The sequence below is a fragment of the Erythrolamprus reginae genome, chromosome 9, assembly GCF_031021105.1.
Source record: "Erythrolamprus reginae isolate rEryReg1 chromosome 9, rEryReg1.hap1, whole genome shotgun sequence".
In the NCBI taxonomy this organism is placed as follows: Eukaryota; Metazoa; Chordata; class Lepidosauria; order Squamata; family Dipsadidae; genus Erythrolamprus; species Erythrolamprus reginae.
The window spans coordinates 26,062,312-26,083,865 of NC_091958.1; the positions used below are offsets into that span (position 1 = coordinate 26,062,312).

At 51.4% G+C, this 21,554-nt stretch overlaps 1 protein-coding gene across 1 annotated transcript in view; it reads left to right on the forward strand.

Moving 5' to 3' along the window:
* The first annotated feature begins 73 nt into the window (after nt 1–73).
* ST3GAL2 (ST3 beta-galactoside alpha-2,3-sialyltransferase 2) overlaps nt 74–21,554 on the forward strand; it is a 32,407-nt gene continuing 10,926 nt past the window's right edge. The window contains exons 1-2 of the mRNA XM_070760579.1: nt 74–327; nt 16,692–17,757. Of these exons, the coding sequence (XP_070616680.1) occupies nt 17,428–17,757 (330 nt within the window). The 5' untranslated portion in view covers nt 74–327; nt 16,692–17,427. The remainder of the gene's footprint in view (nt 328–16,691; nt 17,758–21,554) is intronic.

Here is a 21,554-nt window from a genome sequence, read left to right on the forward strand (position 1 = left end):
GACTCGCGCCAGTTCCGTCCGGCTGCAAGGGGGGGGGGGGGGACTCCAGACGGCGAGCGCCCGCCGCGGGGTCGCGCTTCCCTGGCCGCGCCGCTTGGACGGGCGGGGGATCGGGGAGACCGGAGCCTCTTCCCTCGGCTGGCCTGGGCGGCTGCGGAGGTAGACCAACCCGGCTCCCGCCCGTTGACCCCCGATGCAGGCAGGAAGCGGAAGACCCCCGCCCGGCGCCCCCGCCTCCATCCGGGCTCGCGCCGCGCCCTGCCCCGGCGGACGGCAGCTCCTCGCCGCCCTCTCCCTCGGCTGCGCGGCGGTGGCGACGGCTCCCCGGTAAGCGGGGCGGGTGGGGGGGGGGTGCGCCGCGTGCCGCGGTGGCGGGAGAGATGCTGGGAGACGGAGCGCGCCGCCTGCCTCCTCGGCTCCCCGCCAGGCTCGCGCCCCGCAACTGCAGTCGGCGCCGGGGAGGCTGGCGGCCGCTGCTGCGGGAAAGCGCTCCGGCAACGGGCGGAGATCGAGGCCGGGCGTCGCCGCTCGCGAGGGCTGCCCCCGCCGGGATCCCGGCCGAGCGGACGGAGCCGCAGCCCCCGCGCGCCTGGGCCGGCCGCCTCGCTGGCGCGCTTGTGCCCGCTTGTGCCGGGGCCGCCCGAGCTGAAGGGGGAGCCGGGAGAAGAGGCGGCCGGTGGGCCATAGTGTTGCCGGATGGGAGGGAGGGGCGTCATGGCCATTCTGGGCCCCACCAGAGGACTGGAAGCGGGGCTGTCCCCTCCCCCCCCCATGAAGGAAAAGGGCGCAAAGGCGGCTGTGAGGGACAGAGGGGGGATGGGGCAGCTGCAGGAAAGGCTCTGCGTGTGGTGCGTGTGCGCGCGCGGGGCTAGCTGAGGGAGTAGCGGGATGCCCGACTTGGCCTGGGCGGGAAGGCTGCGGCTGTGTCACTGGGAGGATGCTGCAACTGTGTCATTGGACAAAGAGGAAGTTATGAGGGAAAAGCATTCGGTGGAATTCTGAGCCAAAGCTTCCACGAAACCGCCAAGTCAACCTCTGGGCCGAGGGGAGCAGGCCAGGCTGAGGCTTTCAGGGGGCGGGAAACGCTTCAAAATGCGACTTGGATGCCATAAAAGACATTAAGCAGAGGGCAGATCTGAAAATGAAGGTGTCTAAGGTTACAGAATTTGTCCTTGATACGGAAAATATAACAAACGATTCATTAAAAATACAGAAAAACTAAGAGATGAATTTGTATCCAGTGATGAAGATGGAAGAAGGGGGAAAATAAATTTTAAAATGGTAGTTAATTTTATTTTTTACTTGGGTTTATATCCGAGGACTGTGATCTGTGGCATGGAAAGGAGGGTTATTGTTAATTAATCAAACTGCTTCAGGGGCCCGTGTTTTATTATCCGCATTGCAAAATTGGGAACATTTTCCCAGAAAGGTAAATGCTGTGGGGGGAGGGGATGTGGCTTAAGGAATGACCAGTGCTAAGTCTGAGGGGAATTTTCTCTTTCTTTTTTTTAATCTCTTGACTTGAACTTTGGCTTATGGTTCCGTGTTCTCATGTGAAGTTTCTTTCTCTGAAACAAGGGAACAGCCTGAGGGAGAGAGACAGTTGCAGGATGGCTCTGGAATCCAAGAGTGACACCCCTGCGTGATTGGCAACTCTTCTCAGGCACAGCTTAGCCTCTTGTTTGAGTCCAGCCATTGCTAGAGCATGAACTTGAACTGCAGTTTAATGTTTCCAAATGTAAAATAATGCACTTGGGCAAAAGGAACCCTCAATCTGAGTATAGTATTGGCAGTTCTGTGCTAGCAAAAACTTCAGAAGAGAAGAATTTAGAGATACAGTGATCCCTCGAGTTTCGCGATCTCGATCTTTGCAAAACGCTATATCACGATTTTTCCACCGATGACGTCACTCTCTTCCTTCCTTTCTCATCTTTCTTTCTCTCTTTCTTTCTCTATCTTGCTTCTTCCTCTCTCACACTCTCTTCCTCCCTCATCTCTTTCTTTCCTTCTCTCTCTTTCTCTATCTCTCCCCCTCTTGCTGGCGGGCGGGCGAGCGGGGGCATCAGCGAGGAGCCGGGGTTTCCCCTTTGCGTGGGCGGCCGGGAAGACCCAGGGAAGGTTCCTTCGGCCGCCCAGCAGCTGATCTGCTCGGTAGCGCAGCAGCAGCGAGGAGCCGAATCGGGTTTCCCCTTTGCGTGGGCGGCGGGGAACGCAAACTCCACCATCTACGCATGCGCGGCCATAGAAAAAAAGGGTGCGCATGCGCAGATGGTGTTTTTACTTCCGCAACCCTACATCGCGAAAAATCGATTATCGCGAGGGGTCTTGGAACGGAACCCTCGCGATAATAGAGGATCACTGTAGTGATTTCTGACAGTCTCAAAATGGGTGAACAGTGCAGTTAGGCGGTAGAGAAAAGCAAATAGAATGCTTGGTTGCATAGCTAGAGGTATAACATTAACTCAATCTGTATAGTCTGGAGCAGAGGTCCCCAACCTTTTTTGCACCAGGGACCGGCTTTAAGCTAGACCAGTTTTCCATGGCCCGGTGGGGGGGGGGGGGCTTTGGTCATATGGGTGGGGTTATGGAGGGGTGGAGCCAGGGCCGCCATCAGGAATTTTGGGGCCCCATACAGCCTAAGTGTCCTGGGGGGCCCCTCGCCATTTAAGCCTACCTTTTAACTTTTTGCGACATACCAATTATGTATGAAATTTACCTTCTTTGGGGAGGGGTGAAAGGGGGAGAGTAAGAGAGGAAGGAGTGAAAGAAGGGAATGAGGGAGGAAAGAAGGGAGGAAGGAAAAGGAAAGCAAGAAATGGAGGAAGGAAAGGAAGGAAAGAAAGAAAGAAAGGGGGACAGGAACAGAGGAAGGAAGCAAGGAAACTTATGAAAGGGGAGAGTAAGAGAGGAAAGACTGAAGGGAGGGAGGGAGGGAGGGAAGAAGGTAGGTAGGAGAAAGAAAAGAAGAAATAGAGGAAGGGAAGGTAAAAGAGAAAGAAAAAGAGCAAGAAAGAAAGCAAGAAAGAAAGAGAATGAAAGAGAAATAAAAATAGAGAGGGGGAATGAAAGAAATGGAAGGAGGGAAGGAAGGAGAGAAAGCAAGAGAAAGAAAGAAAGCAAGAGAAAGAAAGAAAGCAAGAGAGAGAAAAAAGAATGAAAGAGCAAGAGAGCAAGAGAGCAAAAGAAAGAGAGAAAGAAAGAAAGGCAACTTCAAAGAAAGGCTCACTGAGCATCTCTCACTCTCTTTCTATCCCTCTTTCTTTCTCTCTCTTCCTTTCTATCTCTCCTCTTCCTTTATCTCCTCTCTCTCTCTCCCTCTCTCTTTCTCTCCCCCCTCTCTCCCCCCTCTTTCCCGCTCTCCCTCTCTTGCTATCTCTCCCCCCTCTCCCTCTCTCTTTCTCTCTCTCCCTCTCTCTCTTTCTCCCCCTCTCTCCCTCTCTCTTTCTCCCTCTCCCTCTCTTTCTCTCTCTCCCCCCCTCTCTCCATCTCTCTTTCTCCCTCTCCCTCTCTTTCTCTCTCTCTCCCCCCTCTCTCCCTCTCTTGCTATCTCTTTCTCTCCCCCCTCTCCTCTCCCCTCTCTCTTTCTCTCTCTCCCTCTCTCTTTCTCTCTCTCTCGCTCTCTTTCTCCCCCCTCTCTCCCTCTCTCTTTCTCCCTCTCCCTCTTTCTCTCTCTCTTCCCCCTCTCTCCATCTCTCTTTCTTTCTCCCTCTCCCTCTCTTTCTCTCTCTCTCCCCCCTCTCTCCCTCTCTCTTTCTCTCTCCCTCTCTTGCTATCTCTTTCTCTCCCCCCTCTCTCCCTCTCTCTTTCTCTCTCTCCCTCTCTTGCTATCTCTTTCTCTCTCTTTCTCCCCCCCTCTCTCCCTCTCTCTTTCTCCCTCTCCCTCCCTCTCTTTCTCTCTCTCTCCCCCCTCTCTCCCTCTCTCTTTCTCTCTCTCCCTCCAAGAGGCTTCCGCGCCGCTCTGTCCCACTCATCGCCCGTATCCAGCAGATAGGCTTTGAGTTTTTGGCTGGGGGGGGGACTTAGGAAGGTCTTACTTCTCCCTCCCCAGCCAAAACTCAAAGCCTATCTGCTGGATACGGGCGATGAGTGGGACAGAGCGGCGCGGAAGCCTCTTGCAGCAGCTGCCACAGCCACCGGCTTCCGCGCCGCTCTTTCCCGCTCAGCGCCCGTATCCAGCAGATAGGCTTTGAGTTTTTGGCTGGGGGGGGACTTAGGAAGGTCCTACTTCTCCCCCCCCAGCCAAAAACTCAAAGCCTATCTGCTGGATATGGGCGATGAGCGGAACGAGCGGCGCCGAAGCCGGTGGCTGTGGCAGCTATTGCAAGAGGCTTCTGCGCCGCTCGTCCCACTCATCCCCCGTATCCAGCAGATGGCTTTGAGTTTTTGGCTGGGGGGGGAGAAGTAGGACCTTCCTAACTCCCCCCCCAGCCAAAATCACAAAGCCAGGCAGCCCCCAGCCGCCAAAGGAGCCTCCTAATTCTCCCTGCCCGACGCCCCACCCTGTCCTGCGTAATGTCCTCTGCCGGGAGGGCAGCGGCGCCGCGGACCGGCTGGAAAACCCCAACGGCCCGGTCCCGGTCCGCGGACCGGCGGTTGGGGACCTCTGGTCTGGAGGACAGAAGGGAAAGGGGGGACGTGATTGAAACATTTAAATATGTTAAATAATTAAAGTTTACAGGGGAAGTGTTTTTAATAGGAAAGTGAACACAATTACAAGGGGGCACAATCTGAGGTTAGTTGGGGGAAAGATTCGAAGTAACGTGAGAAAATATTATACTGAAAGTAGTAGATGCTTGGAACAAACTTCCAGCAGACGTGGTCGATAAATCCACAGTAACTGAATTGAAACATGCCTGGGATAAACATACAGTGTTCTCTCGATTTTCGCGGGGGATGCATTCCGAGACTGCCTGGGAAAGTCGAATTTCCGCGAAGTAGAGGTGTGGAAGTAAATACACTATTTTTGGCTATGAACAGTATCACAAGCCTTCCCTTAACACTTTAAACCCCTAAATTGCAATTTCCCATTCCCCTAGCAACTATTTAGATTATTATTCACCATGTTTATTTATTAAAGTTTATTAAAAAAATATTTATTAAAGGCGGACAAAGGTTTGGCGATGACATATGACGTCATCCGGCGGGAAAATCCATGGTATAGGGAAAAACCCGCAAAGTATTTTTTAATTTATATTTTTGAAAAACCGTGGTATAGACTTTTCGCGAAGTTCGAACCCGCAAAAATTGAGGGAACACTGTATATCCATCCTAAGATAAAAATACAGGAAATAGTATAAGGGCAGACTAGATGGACCAGGAGGTCTTTATCTGCCGTCAATCTTCTATGTTTCTATGTGAGTCTGTGTTGGGTGGAAGGTTTGTTGGGGAAAAGCCCCCCTCTCCTCAATACTGACACCTCCTCAGGAGAAGAACCAAGAAGCCCACTGACCCTTCGTGCGGGGGAGGGGACTCTGCCCAGAAGAAGGTTTGGGATTAATTGGAAACATCTGCATAAATTCCAGTGTTTGGATCTCTGGGATCACAGCAGGGTCAGCATGAAGGAAGCGCAAGGGATCCTGGGGAGCAGTGCCCCCCTCCTCAGCCGAAGAACGTGCAGCTTTACCAAGGGGGAACCTCCGACCAACAGACTCCCCCTTTCCCCAAAGAGCTTCATTCACACATTACAGGAAGCCCTAAGTTTGGTCATTTGAATAAGCCACCATAACCTTTTCATGCAACACACTAGACCAGTGATGCATGAGTGCCCGCACCCATAATTCAATGCCTGGGGAGGGCAAAAACAGCTTCCACCCCCACCCCCCTCTGGAGACCAGAAACAGCCTGTTTTCCAACTTCTGGTGGGCCCAGTAGGTTTTTGTTTTGTTCTCGCCAGACTCCAAAGGCTTCCCTGGAGCTGAGGGAGGGTAAAAATGCCCTCCCCCACCTACCTGGAGGCTCTCTGGAAGCCAAAAACGCCCTCCCAGAGATCTATGTGAGCCAAAAATCATCTGGCCGGCACACACACACTCATTGGAGCTGAGCTAGGGCAAAGGCTCGCGTGCCAGCAGATATGGCTCTGCATGCCACCTGTGGCACCCGTGCCATAGGTTCGCCATCACTGCACTAGACCATAAGGTATGGTCCGCACATCCTATTGGCTAACCCAGGGATAGGCCAAGTTGGGTCTTCTATGACTTGTGGACTTCAACTCCCAGAATTACTGAGCCAATTAGCTAGCTGAGGAATTCTGGGAGTTGAAGTCCAGATGTCATAGAAGAGCCAACTTTGCCTACCCCTAGGCTAACCCAAACCAAACAGACTGCATTAAATCTTATTAACCAGGTTTACAGGACAAAGCTATGCATGTGTGGTTTGGGGTTTTACCTTTGCAATTAGCCTTGGTTCACAGCGTGGGTGTCTGTGGCAGGGAGAGCTGACCACACGTATCCCCTGCCTGACAGATGTGAGTCCAGCCTCAGGCTTCAGGTCCAAAAGGGCGGGGGCTGCACCCTGAAACCCTGGACTGTTTTTCACCTTTGCGGCAGGTTCTGCTGGTTCAGAGAGGCTCTTCTTTGGATCCACAGCAGCCACCCCCCTTCTGACCCTCCCCCATGTGGATTGCTCAAGGGAAGGGGGTGTGTGGGAGGAGGGCTGAAGCTTCCATCCTCCTCCTTATTTTTAACAATTTTAAGAGGTGAACGCAAGTTAAAATAAATAATCAGTGACAAAATTATTTATTTATTTATTTATTTGAATTTGTGTGCCGCCCCTCTCCGAGGAATCGGGGCAGCTCACAGCATGTACAAAAACAGAACAATAATATGAATCCAATGAATAACAATTAAAAAAAACAACCATTAAATTCAATTAAAAAGAAAACCTATCAAACCAATCATTCAACAATCATACTTAAGACATTCATTGGTCAGGGGGAAATCTAAAAGCCCCAAGCCTGGCGGCAAAGATGAGTTTTTAAACTCTTTTGGAAGGCAAGGAGAGTGGAGGGCAATGCGAATCTCCCGGGGGAGCTGATTCCAGAGGATCGGGGCTCCCACAGAGAAGGCTCTTCCCCTAGATCCCCCCAGTCGACATTGTTTGGTCGACGGGACCCTAAGGAGACACACTCTGTGGGACCTCACCGGTCGCTGGGATTCATGCGGCAGAAGGGTCTCAGAGATAGTCTGGTCCTATACCATGTAGGGCTCTATAGGTCATAACCAACACTTTGAGTTGTGTCCGGAAACAGATTGGTAGCCAATGCAGTCCGCAGAGTGATGGTGAGATGTGGGCATTTCTTGGAAGGCCCAAGACTGCTTGCGTGGCTGCATTTTGGGCGAGTTGAAGTTTCCGAACGCTTCAAAAGTAGCCCCATGTAGAGAGCATTGCAGTAGTCAAATATCGAGGTGATAAGGGCATGAGTGACCATGAGCAAAGACTCCCTGTCCAAATTGTGCCGCAACTGGTGCACCAGGCGGACGCAGGCAAATGCCCCCCTCCCCACAGCTGAAAGATGGTGTTCTAAAGTTAGCTGTGGATCGAGGAGGACGCCCAAGTTGCAAACCCTCTCTGAGGGGGTCAATAGTTCCCCCCCCCCCAGGGCGATGGACAGACAGATGGATGTGTCCATGGGAGGCAGCACCCACAGCCACTCCGTCTTGTCTGGATTGAGTCTGAGCCTGTAACGCCTCACCCGTTCTTAATTTTTAAACTGATTTCTGTTCTGCAAATCTTTTTGTACCCGAGTTCCGTTTTGTGCTTTCCTGCCCTACTGAGATTTTCATTCCTATCCCGGTGGAGAAGGTCATCTTCTGTTCCTGTACAGCCAACCTGGAGTGCCCAGAGGGGGGGATGGGCCCTGGGGGGGGGGGGGTCTGGAGGATGAGGAGGACCTTCTTCTTCCTTCTGGCCCTGAGGGGACTCAGCCAGGCCCCCCTGAGCTCCCTCCCCATCCGGAGGCCCTGGAGGAGAGCAGAGCAGGGGAGGGCAAACCCCATAATTTCCCCCTTCCCGACAGCCTGGGTGGAATTCTCTGTTGCCTGGGGCAACCAGCAAAGATGGAGCTGGGCCTGCGTGGTTGTCTCCATTATTTTGTACGGCAGAACTGAGAATTTCTTAATTCTCCTTTGAATTGTGCACAATCTTTTCTCTTTGCCATCCAAAGCTGCCACTCTTCCTACGGCTGATTTTGGAACACTCCCGTTTTCAAATCTTTGGTGCAGATGCTCTCAGGGTACATAAAAGATACATTTGTCAAGAATCATGAGGTACAACACTTAATGATTGTCATAGAGCAGGGGTAGGCAAGGTTGGCTCTTCCATGACACGTGGACTTCAACTTCCAGAATTCCTGAGCCAATCATGCTACTTCAGGAATTCTGGGAGTTGAAGTCCACATGTCATATAAGAGCCAACTTTGCCCACCCCTGTCATAAATAAGATTAGGAAATTATTAATATAAATAGTAAGGATACAAGCAACATTACAGTCATAAAATCATAAGTGGGAGGAGTGAGGGGAGATGCAGGATGATGGCATTTGGGGGAAAAACTCCTTGTGTCTAGTTGTCTTGGTGTGCAGTGCTCTGTAGTGACGTTTTCAGGGTAGGAGTTGAAACAGTTTGTGTCCAGGATGCGAGGGGTCAATATTTTCCCCGCCCTCTTTTTGACTCGTGCAGTATACAGGTCCTCAATGGAAGGCAGATTGGCAGCCATTGTTTTTTCTGCAGTTCTGATTCCTCCTCTGAAGTCCGTGTCGGTCTTGTTGGGTTGCAGAACCAAACCAGACAGTGATAGAGGTGCAGATGACAGACTCAGTGATCTCTCTCTAGGACTGGATCAGCAGCTCCTTGGGCAGTTTGAGCTTTCTGAGTTGGCGCAGAAAGAACGTTCTTTGTTGTGCTTTTTTGATGACATTTTTGATGTTAGGTGAACATTTTAGGTCTTCAGATATGATAGAACCTAGAAATTTGATGGTCTCTACTGTTGATACTGTGTTGTTTAGTATTGTAAGAGGTGGTAGACAATACAGTATCAACAGTAGAGACCTTCAAATTTCTAGCTTCTGTTCTATGCATGGACTCTGGTACTTTTCCAAGACTCCCAAAACCCGCTTCCTGAATCTCTTCATTTGTTTTTACACGCTTAATATATGCTTGATATAGGCTTGAAAACTCAAACACTCTGGGAAGCATGTCAACATTCCATTCCTCGCCCAGTTCTTAGGTTATAAAGCTATAAATCAAAGCTTACAATTACCTGACCACACTTCCTCATAAAGACTCATTCGGAAAGGCACAGCTCAGCTTTTTTACACCTTTGTTCAGGAATGCCACAAAATCTCAGCCATTCTTTGATCAACATTGTCAGCCCACACCTCCCCTTTCCACTGCATCCTGGAAGTGACACCACACAATCCACAGAGCCACGACTGTGGATTAATACTTTTTGCCTTGGATTTCTTCTCGTCTTTTGGCCATAGCGTGGAGCGATCCACTCATCTCCTGATAAGGCCCCTTCACTATCTGACAGAGACCAACTTCCCTCTGGCACTCCCAAATCACAGTCTGCCTCAATCTCGGCTTCCATTGCCTCTGACAGCTCCCTAACCCAGGATATCCTGAGGGACCAGGCTCAGCGTCCTCAGAACCAGGCATGGCCTGAGGAGGACAAGGATCACTCACAACAAGTTCTGTCATGGCTCGAGACCTAAAATGGTCAAGAGGAGTGCATTGGGGTCTCCCATTATGCGAGATTAAAGGGGCCTGGAAGTGAGTCTGACCCAAATAGATGAAGACTCCACTACCCCTGTTACTTGGGTAGCATGGAGTCGTGGCATTGGTTAGCCTTCCCTGCAAGGGACACAACATCTTTGTTCTGCACTGGATGCCGATCAGTTTCTGGTCACAATTCAAAGTGTTGGTAATGACCTATAAAGCCCTACACAGCATCAGACCAGAATACCTCTGGGACCATCTTCTGCCGCACGAATCCCAGCAGCCGATTAGGTCCCACAGTGTTGGCCTTCTCCAGGTCCCGTTAACTAAGTAATGTTGTCTGGCGGGGCCCAGGGGAAGAGCCTTCTCTGTGGCGGCCCCAGCCCTCTGGAACCAACTCCCCCCGAGATCAGAACTGCCCCCACCCTCCTTGCTTTTCGTAAGTTGTTGAAAACTCACTTGTGCCACCAGGCATCTCCCTAGTTATTTATTTGATTTTTATGCCACCCTTCTCCTTAGACTCAGGGTGGCTTACAACATGTTAGCAATAGCACTTTTTAACAGAGCAAGGCTATTGCCCCACCAATCCGGGTCCTCATTTTACCCACCTCGGAAGGATGGAAGGCTGAGTCAACATTGAGCCGGTGATGAGATTTGAACCGCTGACCTTCAGATCTACAGTCAGCTTCAGTGGCCTGCAGTACAGCACTCTACCCGCTGCGCCACCCCATATTTGGTTATGTATGGTTTGATTGGATTGTGTGATTATTTTATTATAAGGGTTTTTAAATTGTGTTTTTAAATATTGGATTTGTACATTATTTATTATTGTTGTGAGCCGCCCCGAGGTTTCAGAGAGGGGCGGCATACAAATACATCATCATCATCATCATCATCATCATTATTATTATTATTATTATTATTATTATTCCTTTCCCTTCCTGACTCTTTTTGGAAATAGGGTCCGCAATGTGTTTTAATAAAGATAGCAATCATATAAAAAACTGTTAGAGGGTCTTACTACTTACATATGCCTAAAGTTACTTCTTGGAGGGGACAGTGGATGCCCTCCAGGCGTCAAATGTGAACAGAGTCCCCAGGCGGGACAAGGCCAGAGTGGCACCACCAGCCTATCATTGACCTTTTTGCTGGCTGGCTGCCACGGAGGCAGAGGAGTGGTGGATTGGGCCCTTTGCAGACTGCTGCCCAACTGCCTGCTGAAGGGAATTGGTTGCACACTCAATGCTCCTTCCAGTGAGACATTTTTCCTCCTCTTTGTCCAACACCTGTTCCTGCTGGCTTGGATGACCAAGGACCTCTTGTCCTGATTGGTCTGTTGGCTATGGGGGCTTCCGAGCTCCAAAACGCCAACCACTGAAAATGTGCATCCCAACTTTTGTCAGAAACCGAACTGGCATTTTACATCCTGCCCTATATAGTTCTTGCATTTGTACTCCGCTTTCCCTTCAGGTGCTAAAGGCGGCTTAAATCCCTCCCCAGCTTTGGATCCCCCAGATCCCCCCTTGCCCTGCCAGCCAACTCCAGCAGCCTGCACAGGTGGCCTCTGCCCTTCAACAAGCAGCCTGGCTCCTTCAGGCCTCCAGCAGCTGTGGAGCATCTGGGCACAGCTTCCCCTTCTTCCTGCGATACCATAGGGCAGGGGCAGGACTGTACCAGCCGCCAAGGTTCTTGGGGAAGACCCTCCTGCTCGACCCTCCTGCTCGACCCCCCCTCCTCTTTGGAGAATGACCTCCGGCGCAAGCAAGGCCGGCAAGGATAGGAGAGCCAGTCCTGGGAAGCCCTTGGCAATGCTGCCCTTTCAGCTGCCTCCTTGGAGCAAGAGCCCCATCCCTGCCATCCCAAAAGATGAGGGGGAGCGTCCAGAGCCCAGCTAACCTGCCCCACCTGCTGGCATGGCACTGTGCCAGCCCCTCTCTTTGGGAAGGATGCAGGCCTGAGCTCGGGGAGAGGAGAAACGGGGCTCCCACAAACCAGGGAGGAGGAGGAGGAGGAAAAGACCCCCATCTTGGAGAACATGGGAAGAGGGTGGCTTCAGCCCCAGGCCAGGGCTCGCCCAAGGGTGGGCTGGCTGCCCTGTGGGCCCTTGGCAGAGCCCCCTCCCTGGGTGGAGCGTGGCCTGGGCTCTTGGCTTCCGCACAGCTGCCCGAGAATAAAAGGCCCTTTTGTGCCTTTCTTCTGCAGGCAGTTAATTAAACGGATGCTGGCTGAGAGGCTGCAGCCCCATTAATTGGATAAATCAGCCGGTCTGACATGCAGGGGAGTTCCCAGAAGCGCCGCCTCCCCCCCCCACCCACTGGACATGCAATGCTCCCGCATCGTCTGGCCTTCAGGAGGGGCTTTCTGCTCGCTCACTCGCTCAGTTTTCTCAACTGTCATCAGTGCCCAGTGACCCTCCATGGTTGGCGTGGAGTCTTTCACCCACACCGGCCCAAATGAAGGCCCATGCAAGCAGCAAGGAGACAGGCTCAGAGTGGGCTTGTGTGTGGGTGTCCCAGGAGCCTTTCTGTTCTTGGCAGCCTTTGAAAGAGGCCTGGGGCTCTGCGGACCCCCCTATGGATTGAGGAGGGGCTGTGCGGGGGCAGGAAGGGCCCCCCCACCTGCTTGGAGGCCCCTGCAACCTCTGCTCAAAGGCCGGCCAGCCGGGGTGGGCGCGGGGGCTCCTGCTCTGAGCTTTTCCCTGCCATCAAACAATCAGGAAAATGCGAACAGAGGCCTCCCAGCCAAGAGGGGATGATGACAGTCAGTTCCAGCGCCCCAGACGCCTGCCGGGGGACCGAGGGTGCCAAGCAGAGGTTTCGGCTCAGGGCTTGGCTCAGTGAGGCCGGTTCCTGCCAAAGGGAGGAGGGGCCCGAGGGGATCTGCCGGCTGGATTCAGTCTTTGTGAAGAGAGGAGTCCGACGAAGCCGCGTGGGCCCTTGGGCCCTGCATTCCACCAAAAGTTAGAAAGGAACTTTTAACCAAGAAAAAACTGCAAGGAGTAGATTTCAGCTACCCTTCCAGATCCTGGAATCCCATCAGATTCTCCTGTAACTGATGGGATCACAAGATTCCCACAACTCCTCGGGTAGCCCTCAGTGGAGCCGCAGCTTCATGGGGGGAAGCATGCAGTGGGCTACCTCTGCCTTTGGTCTAGGGCTCTTCAATATCTTCATAACTTAAACAAGTTAGAAGGGGAATTTATCAAATTTGCAGATGACACCAAGCTGGGGGGAATAAGGTTAGCATGAGGGTTAGGTACGTTGGAAGACAGACTAAAGAAAAAACTCTCAACAGACTTGAAAACTGGGCGTCCTCTAAAGCCTCCCCCTCATAATCTCCCTTCCTTCCTTCATTCCTTCCTTCCTTCCTTCCTTCCTTCCATTCTTCCCTCCCTCCTGTTTCCCTCTTTTTCCTTTCCTCTTTGTTTTCGTTTTTCTTCTTCCTTCCTCTCTTTCTTCCCTCTCTCTCTTCCCATTTTATTTCTTTCTCTTTCCTCTTTCCTTTTCTCCTTCCCGGTCTCTTCTTGAATGCTCAAAGGGGAAACATTTCTCCTTTGGTTTGGTTTCTCCGTTTGTTTGTTTTGATAGCCCTCTTCTGGGGAAAACGGAGGTGGGGGCATTTCCTCCAACCCTCTGCTGGTGGAAAAAAATATATAATAATAATAATAATAATAATAATAATAATAATAATAATAATAATAATTTATTAGACTTCTATGCCGCCCCTCTCCGGAGACTTGGGGCGGCTCACAACAACAATGGAACAATACAGATACAAATCTAATAATTAAAAACTGTAACTAAAACCCATTACCTTAAAAAACAATCGATACTACACAATCATAACCACACATAACTTTCAATGGTCAGAAGGGGGATGCACTAGTTATCCAATGCCTGGCGACATGGATAAGTCTTGAAGCTCTTGAGGAAGGTGGGGGCAGTTCAAATCTCCGGGGGGAATTGATTCCAGAGGTCCAGAGCCACCACAGAGAAGGCTCTTCCCCTAGGTCCCACCAGACGACATTGTCTGAACGACAGGACCTGGAGAAAGCCAACTCTGTGGGACCTAATTGGCCACTGGGATTAAGGTGGTCCCATAAGTATAGAGCTCAGAGAGATGCAGCCCCCCCAAGCTCCGTTTCTGCTGGCAGAGGACTGCAGGAGGCCATCCTGGCTGAAAATGGGGCTTGGGAAGGCTGCATGGGCCCTCCGGAGCTCTTGTTTTTTGCTGGCAGAGGCATTCTGGGCAGGTCCTTTGCTGTTTCCAGGGCGGCCTGATGGGTCGGATCTAAGCACCCCACAGGTTGAATCCAGGCTGCTGGCCTTGAGTTTGACCCCCTCCCAGAAAGGGGGAGGTGGGAAGGGCCCCCACAGGCCCCATATTCTGCCTGGAGAGCCCAGGACTCTGGCACTTGCAGCTGTGCATCTCATTGGCAGACCAAAGAAGAATCCCCCCCCACCCCCCGCATTCAGTCCGAACTAATGAAGCTTCTTGGCTGAGAAGCAAAACATGTTCTTCCTCAAGGAGAAAAAAAAATAGAATCCAGTTGCCTTTTGGGAAAAAAAACACCTTGGAGGCAGCCATGACCTGGGTGATTGAGGATCTCCATAAGTCAGCGCTCCCAGTAAGGCTCCCATTGAAAGGAGGATTCCTCAAAGAACACTTGGTGGAAGGGAAAGTTCCTGCTGTTTTCACCTAATTAAAAAGTGAAGGTTTCCCCCTTCCCCCAAGTCAACAGTCACATTGCCCAATGGAGGTGCTGTTGCTTGGTTACTCCACTCCTCCTCTCCCCAGCCGTCTGCTGGGATGTCCTTGGTCCCCACAGGGAAACCTTTTGTTTTGACTACAAAACCCCAGCCATCTATTCTCCCCCCCCTCCGGTCCCAGCTTCTGCCTTGTGGCAGCAGGTGAAGCCTCCAAGGGTGGCCTCAGCCAGGTTCGCTTCAGGATGGGCACCCGGGGACCTTGAGCGAAGGAGCCGGATTCTGGAGGGCTGCAGTGAAGCCCCCCTCCCCTTCAAGCCCTCCAGCTTTGCTCCGGGGGGGGGGCATCCTGGGAATTGGAAAGGGTCCCTCTCCATTCCGGTCAGAGGTGTGGTCGAGTCAGGAAACTATAAAAGCACTGGAACCGCCCATAGGCCCCAGTTTTTCTGACTCGCCTTCCTCAGAGCAAGAAGTGGACAGCACAACCCATCCAACTGCTGATTTCCACCTCTCTGTGAGTTTTAGGTTAGACTGAGCTAGCCTTAATTTACCCCTTCCTAGTTTCTTTGGTGTCTAGGGGCATGGGATTGGCTTCGGCAGCTCCGTCCACTACTCCCCCCATTTCCCGGCCCTTATCTCCTCGCAGCACCGCCTTCCTTCTTCGGCTGCTAGAGCTGCCGCGGTTGCTGCTCGCCCAGCAAGCCTTAAGCCCTGCGAGGAATCCCCGCTGGTTACAGCGTGATTCCCATTGCCTTCTGTCTCTCACACAGCAGAGAAGCACTGAGTGCCACCAGAGCTGGTTACAGCTGACCAGCGGCAGGACAACCAACACCCTTCAGCTTCCATCCCTTTTATTCCCAAGGTCAATTCATCATTCCACAGGGGTCAAGACATTATCTTACCAACCTTTTGCTCCCGACCATCACACCTTTAGGAGCATAAATGGCATGCTCTTGACGTGAAGAGAGCTCTTCTGATCTACCTGAAGCAGACACAGCTCTTCAGAAATACCGAGACCCTATTTGTCTACTTCTCACCCCATAGGATGGGGCTCAAGGCCTCCCCCACCTCCATCGGACGATGGATCCACGGGGCCATTGCCAAGGCCTACAACGTTGAGGGCATCCAAAGACCTCTGGGCATCACTGCCCACTCTACACGGAGTGCGGCCACCTCAGCAGCATGGGCTGCCCCATGCCCTCTGGAGGAGCTGTGCAGGGCGGCTACATGGACATCCCCTACGCCCTTCATCCGTCATTACAGAATTGACAAATTAGCCTCAACAGAAGCAGCCTTTGGCCACAGAGCTCTCCAAAGAGTAGTGGGACACCCTACCTAGGTCCTCTCTCGAGACAAAAACTTTGGCATGTCCCCTCCTGATTGGCAACTCCTCCATGGAGAATGAGCGTTGACTGACCTGATACGCTCGTTCTCATGGTAGAGGAGTCACCAGTCAGGTCCCTCCCTCGTTATTGTGAATCATATATTCCTACTTCTTTTTCTCTTTTCCTTCAACTTCTCTTCTTTCATAGCAGTTGGATGGTTATAGTTTATTTATTTATTTATTTATTTATTTATTATTTAGATTTGTATGCCGCCCCTCTCCGAAGACTCGAGGCGGCTATGTTTAGTTAGGTATTCAAGTTCCATGTTTCTCAACCTCGGGTTTTGTGCTGTCCACTTCGAGTCAATGTATCAGTCTCCTCATAAAAACTGGGGTCTATGGGCGGTTCCAGTGCTTTTATAGTTTGCCGACTCGACCACGCCTCTGACGAGCGAGTACAACCCATCCTGACTGGTGACTTCTCTACCGTGAGAACGAGCGTATCAGGTGAGTCAATGCTCATTTTGAAGGATTGAATATTTGGGGATCCAAAATGCCTTTCTACTGCAAGAGACGTTTCCACTAAGAAAACCTGTGCATGGGGGCTTAGGCAGGAGACTGGGTGCGTTCCGATCGGTTAATGGCGGTGGTAGCACATCTTCTACGTTGGGCCCACGGATGAGTGGGCATCTGCCTCTTGTCTGCTCCCGAGGGGAAGAAAAGGGGGCTGTGGGGGCCCAAAGCCAGAGGGAGGGAGGCGCATTGGCTGTTGACGCTTCCCTTGCAGCCTTTGGGGCCCTGGGCTAGTGTTGATTGGACTTGTTGCCTGTTTCATTGTGTAATTGCGACTTCTCTCTCTCTCTCTCTCTCTCTCTCTCTCTCTCTCTCTCTCTCTCTCTCTCTCTCTCTCTCTCTCTCTCTCTCTCTCTTTTCTCCCATCTCCTCCCAGGTTCAGGTTTTGGCTGAGCTCTTGCCAGAAGTATACTGAAAAGTTGCAGCCGCAGAGAGCAGCACAAGGAAGGGCCACACCGCAGCTCCATGTCTGGCAGATGCCACACGAGGGAAGATGCTGCTGCACTGACTGGGCATTCCCTGTGCCGTCCAGGGGAGGGCGCCGCAGGCCAAGGGTGCAGGGAGAAGGGCCTGGCCTGGCTGGGAGACCTTGCTGTGGGGCAGCCTCGCAGAAGCGTTGCCCCCTCGTCCGCCCTGGGAAGCAGAGGGCCCCCTCGGAGGCGAGGCGCACCCATGGAGAGGGGCAGTGGCTCTCCACATCCCAGCTGGGGGCCTCCAGGAGGCAGATTCTTCAACCCCAGGAGGTCGGCCGTGTGGCTCTGATAGCGGCTGCCCTCCCTCTCTCTGCGCGAGACCCAGCCTCCTGAAGCTGGGCAGAAGAGGCAGCGGCCCCCCAGTTGTTCCCCAACTTGGAGTCACAACAGTCTGAAGAAGAGGAATTCTTCAGACAGAGACATTTCCCAAAATGGGAAGAAGGCCCCACGAGTTTTCCTTCCGCGGTTAGAGGTTTGGTTCCTGGAGGATTTCAGGGCGCTTGAGGGCAGGAGGACCCTCTCTGTCCTGGCCTACGCTTGCCCTGGGGCTCTCCTGACTCGGTTGGCCGGCCCCGGTTCCCCCCTCCCCTCTTCCATTGGCTGCCACTGTGCGTTGGGGGCCTCCCCCTCCGGGCCGCCATGAAGTTCTCCTTGCGCTTCTGGTTCCTCTCCACGGCCTTCCTGCTCGTCTTCATCCTCTCGCTGCTCCTGACCTATTCGCACCACAGCATGGCCTCCCTGGACCTGGGCGGGCTGAACGGGCTCCACCGGGTGAAGTTGGTGCCCGGTTATGCGGGCATGCAGCGCCTGAGCCAGGAGGGGCTCCTGGTGAAGAGCTGCGCCTGCCACCGGTGCGCCATGGAGCCCAGCGACACCACCTGGTTCGACAGCCGCTTCGATGGCAACATCTCCCCCGTGTGGACCCGAGAGAACGCGGAGTTGCCCCTGGACGTCCAGCGGTGGTGGATGGTGAGTCCTGCCGGCAGCCCTCTGGCCAGACTGAAGCTCCTGCAGGGAAGGCAAGTCCAGGCCTCCTGCTCGGGTAGAATCGCCTCGAGAACATGGCTGGGCAGTCTTGCAAATGATTCCCGAATCCTTTGGACCTGCTCTGTGGCCAAAGCCTTTTCCGGTAGTTAAGCTGTGTGATGCTCTCCTGCCTGTCTGCTCCCCCACTTCACCTTCAGCCCTTTCACACACACACACAAACACACACACACCTTGTCTGCATAACAGGGCTCTGAGCATTATTCCTGCCCCCACCCTCCTTGCCTTTTGTAAATTGCTAAAGACCCACCTATGTCACCAGGCATGGGGGAACTAAGATACCCCCAGGCATATATAGTTTACGCATGGAATGATTGTGTTGCATGGTTTTAATGCTGGGTTTAAAATGTTTTTTAATATTCGATTGGTTATACAGTGATCCCTCATTTTTCGCAGGGATGCGTTCCAAGACCACCCGTGAAAAACGAATTTCTGTGAAGTAGAGGAAAGATATTTTTTAATGTATTTAACGAGTATTTGGACTTTTAAAACCCACCCTTTGCATGAAACAGTCATTCTGTCATGTTTCTCAGCTGGAACTATATGTGATATCCTACCAGTTTCTTTAATAGAGTACAGTAGTACTGTAGAAGAATTTTATGAATTTTTAATAGATTTAAAATTTTCAATGGATTTAATGGATTTTAAGCGCCCTTTGAAAACCCATGAAATAGCAAATCCACAAAAGATGAACCGTGAAGTAGCGAGGGATTACTGTACTGTGTTATTTTGTTGTGAGCCGCTCTGAGTCCACGGAGAGCGGTGGCATACAAATCTAATAAATTATTATTATTATTATTATTATTATTATTATTATTGTTATTGTTATTATTATTATTATTATTATTAAGTGGACCTCCGAGCTGAGAAGCCTTTCCCCTCCCTTGAGATCATGGAGTTAATCTGCCTTGGCAGATTTATTTTTTTTCTCCTTTTGTGGCAAATCCCCCCAAAAGCAGAATTAATTCAAGGGAAAGAGCAGCAGGAGGGGGGAGGGCTCAGGACCAGAAAGCCGGGGGCTCATTTGGTGTCGTATCTTTTATAACCAACCAAATATGGCACCAGAGAATAAGTGATGAGTGAGTAGAGTCTGGGGGAGCGAGAGCAGGAGCAGGTTGGCTTTGCCTGAGGGGCTTCCTATCGAGAGCCCCTTTGGTGCAGGGAGTAAAGCCACTGGGCCAGGAATAGAGAGACCCGAGTTCTAGTCTTCCCTTCAGCCTGTAGACAGCTGCAGGAGGGTGGGGTGGTCACTCCCTCTTGGCCTTAGGCAGGGAAGTTCAGAAAGAATCTCCAGAGGTCCTGAAATGTGCTCTGCAGCTGCTCCCGTGGGGTCAAGATGGACGGGGAGGGCCAGAACGCTACCATAGCCGCCACAGCCGTTTTTCCCCTTGAGCTGGTGGGGACCGCAGGTTACGGTGCTCCTTCTGTGATCACGTCCCCCAGGTAATGCTACCTGACAGCAGGAATTCTGTAGGCCAGTGTTTTCAACCTTTTTTCTCCAGGGGAACCCTTTGGTGTCATCAGAATCCTGGCGGAACCTGTACTGGGTACCGGTACCGTTTATGTCCCTTCAAGGTGACTTGGATCGAGATGTAATGTAGTTAAGTGTCGTTTCAATTTAGCCGGCCCCATGGCACTGTTAGCAAGCTGTTCCCCACAAACAATGCAAAGAGGTGATGGACAGTCTGGGTCTCCTGTCCAAGTGAATCCCATAGCTAAATAATTGTTATGTACTGACGAATCTTACGACGAGAATCGACAGCATCAATTTTCTGCACTGTCGGCTCTGTGGATTCGGATGCAACATCAGGCGATTGCTCAGTAACGTCAGCTTCATCTAACTTTCCTTTTTAAATAAATAGGTCCACGTTAGCGGTGAAAATACATTTAGATTTAAACTATATTAAAAATTAATGCATATGACACCGTACGTGCGGTCTAACAACGGAAACGGAAATAGTATGAAGGTAAACAAGTACAACAACTAATACCTACATAGTGCACATACATAGCATAGTGCAGGTATGCAGGTTACGCATGATAATGTCCTGGTCGGTTTTGCCATAATTTTTTTTAATCAAGATTTTTCTTTCGTATTAAGTTGCCAGGGGCAGCCGTTTTTAAACATTGCTGAAATCTGAGGAAAAATATTTCTTGTGGGTTATGTATTAATAACACGGCAGGCCCTGCCTTCAAATGCTCTTTTACAGTAGATTAACAATTAACTAGAAAAGTGCCATTAAAAACCCAGGCAAAAGACATTTCAGGACCACATGGGCTGTGAATTGCAACCTACATACCTGGGCATCTACCCAAACTCAAGAAGAAGGGCGTAGTTGCAGTTACTGTGGTTAGATCAGATCAATCGATTACAGGACCCGTTTGTCAGATTTAGCTTTGACAGATTTAGCTTTGAAACAGGCGTCCAAGTGCCGCCTCTATGTTGGTTCAGGCAGGCATGATTCCCTTGGGTCCCATTTGTTGGGGGTCCAGGGAAAGGGAGGGTCTTGCCTTCTCTTTCTGCTCAAGATCCCCATGGACAATTGGTGGGGCCACTGTGGGACACAGAACGCTGGACTTGAGGGGCTTTGGCCCCCATTCAGCAGGGCTCTTCTTAGGTTCTTATTATTTATTTATTTATTTATTTATTTATTGGATTTCCCTGCCGCCCCTCTCCGAGGACTCGGGGCAGCTCACAACATATAACATGTTCACATGTTCTAAATAAGGAACTTCACCAACATCCAATTCAACCCTGTGACTTTGGGAGGCAAGCTCAGTATTCAATAAGTTTAAATAACTTCTTGGGCCCGCAGGGGTTGCCGTCTAGAATAGCAAGGCTTCTTATTTTTGAGGAATTCTGTAAAATTGGAGGAAGGCAGGAATCAAATGCCTGCGTGTTATCGTGTTGATGGTAGCTCCCCACAAGTAAATACAAGGGGCAGGTTGGAGGAAAAAAGCCAGAGGCCCAGCTTCGGGGTCTGTCTGTCCGTCCGTCCATCCATCCATCCATCCATCCATCCATCCATCCATCCATCCATCCATCCATCCATCCATCCATCCATCCATCCATCTATCTATCTATCTATCTATCTATCTATCCATCTTCTATGCCGCCCAATGTGTTTGTGGTGTTTTTAGGCTGAACCGGCCTCACTGCAGAGTCCACACCATCTCCCCTTTCTCACTTGTTCACATTCTCCCTCTTACCACCCCACCGGTCCCTGGCAGGCTGCCTCTTAACGTGGGGAGGGGGAGCATCCCTGCAAGGAAGAATCCGGTGGGGCTCGGGGGAGAGGCTGCTGTCTCAGGGACTGTCTTGGTTCAGGCAGGGGAGGTGGGGGAAGGGTCCACTGGCATCTGGGATGCAGATGGGGGGCGAAAGGGGGCTCTCCTGTTTCCCGGCCAGAAACGTAGAAGACTGATGGCAGAAAAAGACTTCATGGTCCATCTAGTCTGCCCTTATACTATTTCCTGTATTTTATCTTAGGATGGATCAGTTTATCCCAGGCATGTTTAAATTCAGTTCCTGTGGATTTACCAACCACATCCGCTGGAAGTTTGTTCCAAGCATCTACTACTCTTTCAGTCAAATAATATTTTCTCATGTTGCTTCTGATCTTTCCCCCAACTAACCTCACATTGTAGCCCCTTGTTCTTGTGTTCACTTTCCTATTAAAAACACTTCCCTCCTGAACCTTATTTAACCCTTTCACATATTT